At 45.8% G+C, this 8588-nt stretch overlaps 1 protein-coding gene across 2 annotated transcripts in view; it reads left to right on the top strand.

Moving 5' to 3' along the window:
* Usp7 (ubiquitin specific peptidase 7) overlaps positions 1-8078 on the top strand; it is a 56684-nt gene extending 48606 nt beyond the window's left edge. The window contains exons 22-31 of one of the 2 annotated variants that reach the window (XM_005349290.2): positions 376-529; positions 1108-1175; positions 1599-1707; positions 1787-1864; positions 2507-2607; positions 3791-3890; positions 5103-5222; positions 5344-5415; positions 5536-5626; positions 5965-8078. In XM_005349290.2, coding sequence (XP_005349347.1) covers positions 376-529; positions 1108-1175; positions 1599-1707; positions 1787-1864; positions 2507-2607; positions 3791-3890; positions 5103-5222; positions 5344-5415; positions 5536-5626; positions 5965-6071 — 1000 coding nt within the window. In that variant the 3' untranslated portion in view covers positions 6072-8078. The remainder of the gene's footprint in view (positions 1-375; positions 530-1107; positions 1176-1598; positions 1708-1786; positions 1865-2506; positions 2608-3790; positions 3891-5102; positions 5223-5343; positions 5416-5535; positions 5627-5964) is intronic. The other variant, XM_005349291.2, reaches the window with a different exon arrangement.
* Positions 8079-8588: the final 510 nt, after the last annotated feature.

Here is an 8588-nt window from a genome sequence, read left to right as displayed (position 1 = left end):
GTGTGTGTGTGTGTGTGTGTGTGTGTGTGTGTGTGTGTGTGTGTGTGTGTATGTATGTATGTATGTGTGTATGTGAATGTATGTCTGCTGCCAGTGGAAGCCAGTAGAGGGGATTAAGATCCCGTGGGACTGGAATTACAGATTGTTATAAGCCACATATGGGTGTTGTGGGTGGAGCCCAGGTCCTCTGGAAGTGCTTTTAATGGCTGAGCCACTTCTCCAGGCACAGGCTTGTCTTTGTTGTGCCGTGTTCCAGCTCAGTGAGAGCATCTGTCTTCCGTCATACTGCTTTCCATCTGTGTCGCTGGTGTCTGGATGACGGTCGGTACCTTTTGCTACCCCCGATTCAGTCCGCAAACATTTTTTTCTCCCCAGGGATGACCCTGAAAACGATAACAGTGAATTACCCACTGCAAAAGAATATTTCAGAGATCTCTACCACCGTGTCGATGTCATCTTCTGTGATAAAACAATCCCCAATGACCCTGGGTTTGTGGTTACGTTATCAAATAGGATGAATTATTTTCAGGTATTGAACATTTGCTCTTTGCCACTTTTATTTATCCTTCCTGGAAGACACACTATATATTTGTGAAAGAAACTGTATGATGCTCTCAATAAGAAGGAAGACAGTGCCTTGATTGGTATGGACTTGGCTCAGACAGAGGTTTCAAGTTCCCCGCTTCCCTGGGCTCCACAGCAGATTTAAGACTAGCCTGGGCCACACAGCATGAAGCCTCAAAGTGCTGAAAAGTTAAAATTGGTTGAGTTAGAAGATATATTAAAGATTAATATATCTAAAGAGATGAAAACTAATTTTGATATAACCTATCACATTATATTTACTTTTTAGCAGTTGGCATTGTACTGTATAACTATACAGTTAGTTAAGCAGGAAAGACAAGTAGGTTACTTCCATGAGGACACCATTAGGAATGCTGTTTGTTATGGGCAATAGTAAAATAAATTTCTGGGGAATTTTAATTCAGGCTAACCATATAGATCACATTCTGTGGAAATGTAAATAATTAGCCCCAAATTTAATAAACACATGTCCAACCTTTCCCCAGAGTGCCAACCTCTTTCTGGTCCTTCTCTACCTCCTAGGTTGCAAAGACAGTTGCACAGAGGCTCAACACAGATCCCATGCTGCTGCAGTTTTTCAAGTCTCAAGGGTAAGTGAGGCTCACTCTGCTGCTCTCTGATATTCTTCCTTGTGTGCTGTCTGAGTTCCTCCAGGCATCGTGGGAACACTTGACCATATAGTGGGTCACTTGCATCTATTTCTTTCTTAGTTTGAAATACACATGTGTTCTTACTTATACCTCAACCACATGACTTTGAGGTGATAAAGGTTTACCTCCTCTACTGTTATATTTGATAATGGTTGGCCCGCCCTGCTTTGGGTCCTGTGCAGCTGTATGCTATCCCCACATAAGCTGAGAGATTCAGGTCTGGGCAACAGAAGTGGGCTAGGTAGGTGCAAGCAAGGTTTCAGACAGTACACAACCAGCTGTTTTTGTTTATTCTCACTTGGTGTGTATTGTAGACCAGTAAACAATTTGCTTATTGTTTTCTTGTGTGCTGTTTTCTTGTAGTTACAGAGATGGCCCTGGTAACCCTCTTAGACATAATTACGAAGGTACTCTAAGAGATCTTCTACAATTCTTCAAGCCAAGACAACCTAAGAAACTTTATTATCAGCAGGTATGAATCCAAGTCAGTGTGACTGGGTGATAGAGGGAAGCTTTGAGTTCTCTAAACAAGCGTCTCTTTTTCCCAATAGCTGAAGATGAAAATCACAGACTTTGAGAACAGGAGAAGTTTTAAGTGTATATGGTTAAACAGCCAGTTTAGGGAAGAGGTGAGTGTTTCTTCTGATTGTCACTCTGGTACTCTTTGGAGCTTTAGCACTGATGCGCATGAGAGCACTCTCTCCTTCAGTGCAGGCATGGAGTGAGGCCTTTAAAGGCTGGACGTGATAGAGCATGGCTGAGCTAGCAGAGCTGAAATGAGAGCTTGGAGTGGCCCTCTGGCCTAGAGCCAGGCCACCACACGCTGCTGTAGCCTTGGCCTAGCTTTAGCTCATCAACCATCAGGATAAGCTCAAACCAGGCTGTGCCCCTATGCTATATCCATCAAAGAAGAGCATACTTGCTTGGTTACCAGGCCATTTTACCTCCCAACTCCACCATAATTCAGAGACTTGAGACCTAAATACTGTGTTTTCTGTATTGTTGGTGCCTTTCCTGAGGACCAGCTCTCTGTATTCCTGTGCTGAGAACAGGAATGCTCTTAGTTAGGGTGACCCAGGGATGCTTTCTCAGATACTGTTCTGATCTACAGTGGTCCTACTACCATGAATGAGTCCATAATGGGGGCTGCTAGAGTGGGACTTTGAGTGATGGCTCACCTCTCTTCCCAGCTTGAACTAGGGAGTTCTTGGGTTTGTTGTAGCAGAAATCTGTTTCCTTTAAAGCACTTGTAACACTCTGTCATCACCTAGGAAATAACACTATACCCAGACAAGCATGGCTGTGTCCGGGACCTGTTAGAAGAATGTAAAAAGGCCGTGGAGCTTGGTGATAAAGCATCAGGGAGACTTAGGCAAGTATCTCTGGAGCTGCAGGAGGTTGGGGCAGCCAGCCTCTTCCGAAACTGAATGGAAATCAAATAGCCTTTCTTCTGCTGTTGCTGTTTTGGAGAGGCCAAGCCTCTCTCCTCTTCTGCTGTTAACTGTAGTAAATGTCTGTGATGCCAGTAGCAAAGGAACAGTGTGTTCCAACATGCTTGGGGAGTGTGTGTGCGCGTGGGGGGGGGGGTCCATACATCTTCAGTGGGTAAGAAGTTTCTGGTTTAGCCTCTGCAGATATAAAGTGAGGTCCCAAATTTTGCTTTTCTGAGTCTGAGCATGAGTCTGTTTTTTTTTTTGTTTGTTTGTTTGTTTTTGTTTTGCCTTATGGATGCCTCATAAGCAGGTGGCTTTGGGGCTGTTTGGGTCCCTAAAATGCTATCTTTGGTCTTCCTTCCTTCCTTCCTTCCTTCCTTCCTTCCTTCCTTCCTTCCTTCCTTCCTTCCTTCCTTCCTTCCTTTTTCTCTCCAAAGTCTTTATTGAACCAATTACATTAAATCACAAAACATTTCACTTGTTTTTTTTCAAGACAGGGTTTCTCTGTGTAGCCTTTGCTGTCAGTCCTAGAATTAGCTCTGTAGACCAGTGTGCGCCCTCACTCCTGGCAGAGCCTGGCTAAATCAGAAAGTATTAGCAAAAGCTTCTGCATGCTTCCAGGATGGTCCTCTTGTCACCCCCCCCCCCCCAACAAACTGTAGATCAGATCTTAAATGAGGCCCCTTCACTTGTCACATGGCTTTAAAAATAAATCACTAAAGAAACCCAAGTACAGTGCCACAACTGCTCAGAGGCACCTGTAATTCTCATATTATTCCATTTATAAGAACTCGGGCATGAATAAATCTGACCCAGTGCTCTATAGCACACCATATCGCCATAGGGCTAGCTTCAGTGTGCTCTTCCTCCTTTACGACCACCAAGATCCGATAGGAAACCTATCTTTGTACTCTGCTTAGCCTGCTGGCCTCTTGTATTATACTCAATGACTAGTCTTCCTATAAAAAATTAATAATAAAAGTACAATACACAAAGCATAATTAAGCCAAGCGTATGGTCATGCTCAGAGTTCCTTCTCCTGAGCATACATACATGTCATCATGCCCCTTTCATGTGTCTTTCCCTGAGTGCCAATATGTCATTGCCCCGTTTTTCTTTCAGGCTGCTAGAAATTGTGAGCTACAAAATTATTGGTGTTCATCAGGAAGATGAGCTGTTAGAGTGTCTGTCCCCTGCGACGAGTCGGACGTTTCGAATAGAGGTAGCTGTTGCCTGCCGGCCTCAGAACCAGTGCCACTGTGGTGGGCTGTATAGAGTTTCATTCCCAGCTTTTAAAATGCTGCACTATTCAAAAAATACACACAGCGTAAGATAATGCAGCCACTATTCCGTGTGTACTTGATGGTGTTGAACACAGTTGCCTTGTAAGCATCCTCTATCCAGAGCTGTTCATCCCAAAGTACTGCTGTCTGCTTTTGTGCCTTTGTGAGGGAAGTCTTTATAAGTTTGGGCCAGGTGTGGTGAAACACACTTTTTTTTCCTTTGGTATTATTGCCTGCATGTACATATCTGTACCTCATGAATGCAGAGTCCAGAAAAGGTGGTGTTAAATCTGCTGGAGCTGGAGTTACAGGGGGTTGTGAGCCACTGTGGGTTCTGGTAATGAAACCCAGCTCCTTTGGAAGAGCTATCAGTGCCCTTAACTACTGAGTCATCTCTCCAGCTCCACTGTTGGCTCGGAGCTTTGATTCCAGTACTCAGGAGGCAAAGAAAGGCCAGACTGATCTATATTCCAAGTTCTGGGCCAACCAGAGTTACATAGTTAGGCCAAACATACAAGTAAAAAAATTAGTTTGGGCGCAGACAGAATGACTCAGCTGGTGAAGGCGCACTCCTCACCCCAGCTTGGTAGCCCGAATTTGATCTCCTAGACTCACATGGTAGATGAAGACAACTGGCTCCTGTGGGTTGTCCTTTGACCCCGACATGCCTACAGTGGCAGGCATGTGTGCATACACACACAAATCAATTGATAATGTGTAACTTGATATGTGGGTGCAAAGCACGCCCAGCAGAAACTCTGGGTCAGTAGTGGAAATAGAGCTACTGCTATTTCTACAGTAACTGGTTATAAATGTTTTGGTTTCTTCCAAGAAACCTGAACTGTCTTGACTGAGTTAGCTGAGTGTGGCCTTTTGGTAGAAATATCTGCCAGCAGCATACATTACAAACTGCCCGAGGCTTATGAGCTTAAATAGAAGAACAGTTTGCACTGCTCACAGTGGCCTTATTTGCCAGTACATTCTCTAACAGGAGCCCCTTTCACTCTGCCCCCCCCATCCACCCACCTGTTTACACCACCTGAGGTCTGGGTTCATCTGCATCTAAATGGGAGTTTACCCATCGAGTCAGGTTAGAGTTTAAATAATAACCACACTTAGAGGAAGTCTTTGTGTTTAAAATGTGTCTCCAGGAAATACCTTTGGACCAGGTAGACATAGATAAGGAGAATGAGATGCTAATCACAGTGGCGCATTTCCACAAAGAGGTGTTTGGGACTTTTGGAATTCCATTTTTGCTGAGGATACACCAGGTAAGACTCTGTCTGAACTCTGGGCCTTTGAAGTACTTGTTGATCTCAGCTGATGGGGCAGGCAACACGGCAGTGCACTGGGATAGCATGTTCTGCCTGAGCACACCTGTTTGTCTTCCAGGGCGAACATTTCAGAGAAGTGATGAAGCGAATTCAGAGCTTGCTGGATATCCAGGAAAAGGAGTTTGAGAAGGTGTGTGCTCTTTGGAACCCGGTTAGGCTTTAGTGGCTAGCACTTGAAGCTGAGTGAGGCTGCTGAGCCTCTTGGGCAAAACAGCAGGGATAATGGAGAAGTTTATCTTTTGTTTTCCAGTTTAAATTTGCAATTGTCATGATGGGCCGGCACCAGTACATCAATGAAGATGAATATGAAGTGAATTTGAAGGACTTTGAGCCACAACCTGGTAAGAGGCTCTCAACAGAGGCCTTCATTTGGCCTGTAGGTCTTGGAACCATGTGCAGCCATTGAGAGTCAGCAGCACCCCTGGCGTTGAGTGAGTTTCCCACAGCTTAGGCCTCTGCATTTCCAAGGATGAAAGCTTTTGCTGTGCATTAATGGGCTGAGGTGTGGGTGATTCTGCTTCAAGTTCCCCCTGGGGCTGTGTTTTAGCATTTGATTTGCGTCAGCTTGTGTTGTGAGCAGCCCCTGACTCCAGCTGAATGAGTAGCCATCTGAGGTGAAGACTGGATCTGGTGGTTGCCAAGGGTCTTAATCTTAATGGTTTGTTCTCTGTCCCTGCAGGTAACATGTCTCATCCTCGGCCTTGGCTAGGGCTCGACCACTTCAACAAAGCCCCAAAGAGGAGTCGCTACACTTACCTTGAAAAGGCAATTAAAATCCACAACTGACTTCCTTCCGTGTCCAAGGCGAGGGACAGCTCGTGGGTGTGTGCCCTTTTTAACAGCCGTAGACCTTTGGTACACGTGCACTCTAGCCCAAGTCTCCAGCAAGAGGATTTGCTGCTGATGTTAATTTTATTTTGTTGAGGCTGTTCAGTTTGGCTTCTCTGTATCTATTGACTGCCCTTTTTGAGCAAAATGAAGGTGTTTTTATAAAGCTTGGATGCCAATGAGAGTTATTTTATGGTAACCACAATGCAAGGCAACCATCAGCATCACGGGAGAAGAGATTCCTAGGATGCGAGTCCCTGGCAGAGGCGTCCGGTTGGTGCAGGCAGCCTGGCCCCCTGCCCGGGTTCTGCACAGCTCTGCAGTTAGAGCTAGTCAGGCCGATGTGTAGGCTCGTCCGACTCTTCCTTCAGTTAGACTTTGAGTGACCTGTGCACATCTGTAAAGGCAAACCAGAGAAACCACCCTGCGCAAAGCACTCTGCTTCACTGTGTGTGCTGCTGGCCCTCTCCGGGGTTCCTCTCCTCAGCTGCCTGGGGTGTTTTTAATAAACATCTCACTTTGTCAGCCATTGGCAAAGTGGATACACTGAGTTCAGTCCTGACAGCTAGGGGTCTTTTTATACATGGAGAACATTGTCAGATACAATTAAGGTTTACTCTGTTGCCTCTTGGCAAACAATGATCTGAGCAGGTGAAAGAATCACTCTAGGTTTCTGTGAGGACGGAGTGGATGAGCAGCAAAGGAGAGCGCCTTTTAGCAAGAGCGCATGCTCGCTAGTGGTTAGTAAGCTGTTGACTTTGTAAAAAAGATAAAAGAAAAACAGGAAAAAAAAGGAAAATTAAATTGTATATTTAATGAATGAAACCTGTACAATTTGCCCCTGGGAGGAGGTCTTTTCTGTTGAGTGAGTGCAAGTGAACTTGGCCGACTTGGACACTCTGTGTGTAGCTTTATTTGAGTCCTCTTTGTCCTTTTGTTGGAGCTGATGCCAGCCGCGTGTCTAGTTTTGAGTGCGAATAGAATCAGCAAGCCACACTTCTCCCTCCCTCCCCCCCTCCCCGTCCTTCCGTTGTTTCTGTAGCAGCAGTGTACACCGACTCTCCTGTATATTGCCTTTTTGCTGGAAAATGTTGTATGTTGAATAAAATTTTCTATAAAAATTATAATCCAGTGAGTGCTGTGGAAGCCGAGGACAAGTATCCTCTCCCTGGAAACAGGCCTGGGAGCCTTGCCTTGAGTCAGGGGTTCAACCACTATGTATTTTTCTCAGATATTGGATTTTTCCTTTGGGTGGCAGTTTTTTGTCTTGCACTGCAGGCCTAGAACATGCTATGTAGACCAGACTGGTTTTGAACTCAGAGATCCACCTGCCTCTGCCTCCCAAGTGCTGGGCTCAAAGGTGTGAACCACCACCCTTGGCTTCAGTTTGGTTTTGGCCTCTAACATTTGAGCTTGAGAGACAAGGTTTTTGTAAGGTATCTAGTCCTAACAGTCAGGAAGCAGAGGTAGGAGTATCAGTCAGCCTGTGCTCCAGAGCTCCTGTCGATGGTGGTGGAGTACTTGCCTGGTGTATGCAAGGCCCTGGGCTTCATCCCCCAGGATCTAAGGAAAACCCAAGAGTCCTCACTAGGACTGGGGAGATTGGAGGTCTCTGGCTGAGTTGTCCATGGGAGGGTACCGCTGGCCTGGTTCTGAGCCACCTGCACGCTGGCTTCCATTTTCCTTTTGCACTATGAATTGTGTGCCTTCCAATAACTTGTGTTGTACAGATCAGTGGGATAAGGAGCAGATCATGGGGGACCCTGTAGGCCTTGATCCTGCTGTGCCCTTTGGCCTTTTACAAATGAGAAGTTACTGGCAGTTATAGGCAAGGCAATGAGGACTGCTCACCCAGTGTCGGCCTTTGAACTCCAAGGTTCCTGTTTGAGGTTTTGTTGGGGCTGGTCAGTCTTAGGTACCCACAATTTCTATTCCCCCTTAAATATTAAATGACTATTTTTCAAAGAACTTCTTGTAGTGTTTCTTGTGTGCCGCATTCATTTCCCACCCATCTTGAGTTCGTTTACCTGGTTTTGGGGAAGGAAGAAGCAGACATTTTAAAATTTATGAAACAGTTGTCTTTTCATAAAAAACAGCCTGCTCCCTTTAATCCTCTGAAGATGCCGGGTCCTTTGTTCTGTGGCGTGTGACTGTTGAGGTAGGGGGAGGCCTTACCTGCAGTGGGAGCCAGTGTGTGAACCCTGGTGAGGGCTTGCAGCCATGGTGGCCGTGTGGTGCTCTGTGGTGCTCAGAACCGTGAAGCTAAATCCGGAAGATGGGGAGTTCAAAGCCATTCTTGGCTGCATAGCAGATTGTGGGATAGCCTGAATTACCTGAGACCCAGTCTGAAAATACAGGAGCATAACCCAGAAGGTACATTGTCCACAAGGGTTGTCTTCAGTGGCGGATCTGTGCATGTTGGCTCTTAGCCTTGTGGCATTAAGGCAGTGTTAGCAGGTTCCCTGTGGCTCTTTG

Source organism: Microtus ochrogaster, chromosome 7, assembly GCF_000317375.1.
Source record: "Microtus ochrogaster isolate Prairie Vole_2 chromosome 7, MicOch1.0, whole genome shotgun sequence".
Taxonomy (NCBI): Eukaryota; Metazoa; Chordata; class Mammalia; order Rodentia; family Cricetidae; genus Microtus; species Microtus ochrogaster.
The sequence above is the reverse complement of the archived record's forward strand: the minus strand, read 5'-3'. Positions and strand labels throughout refer to the sequence as shown.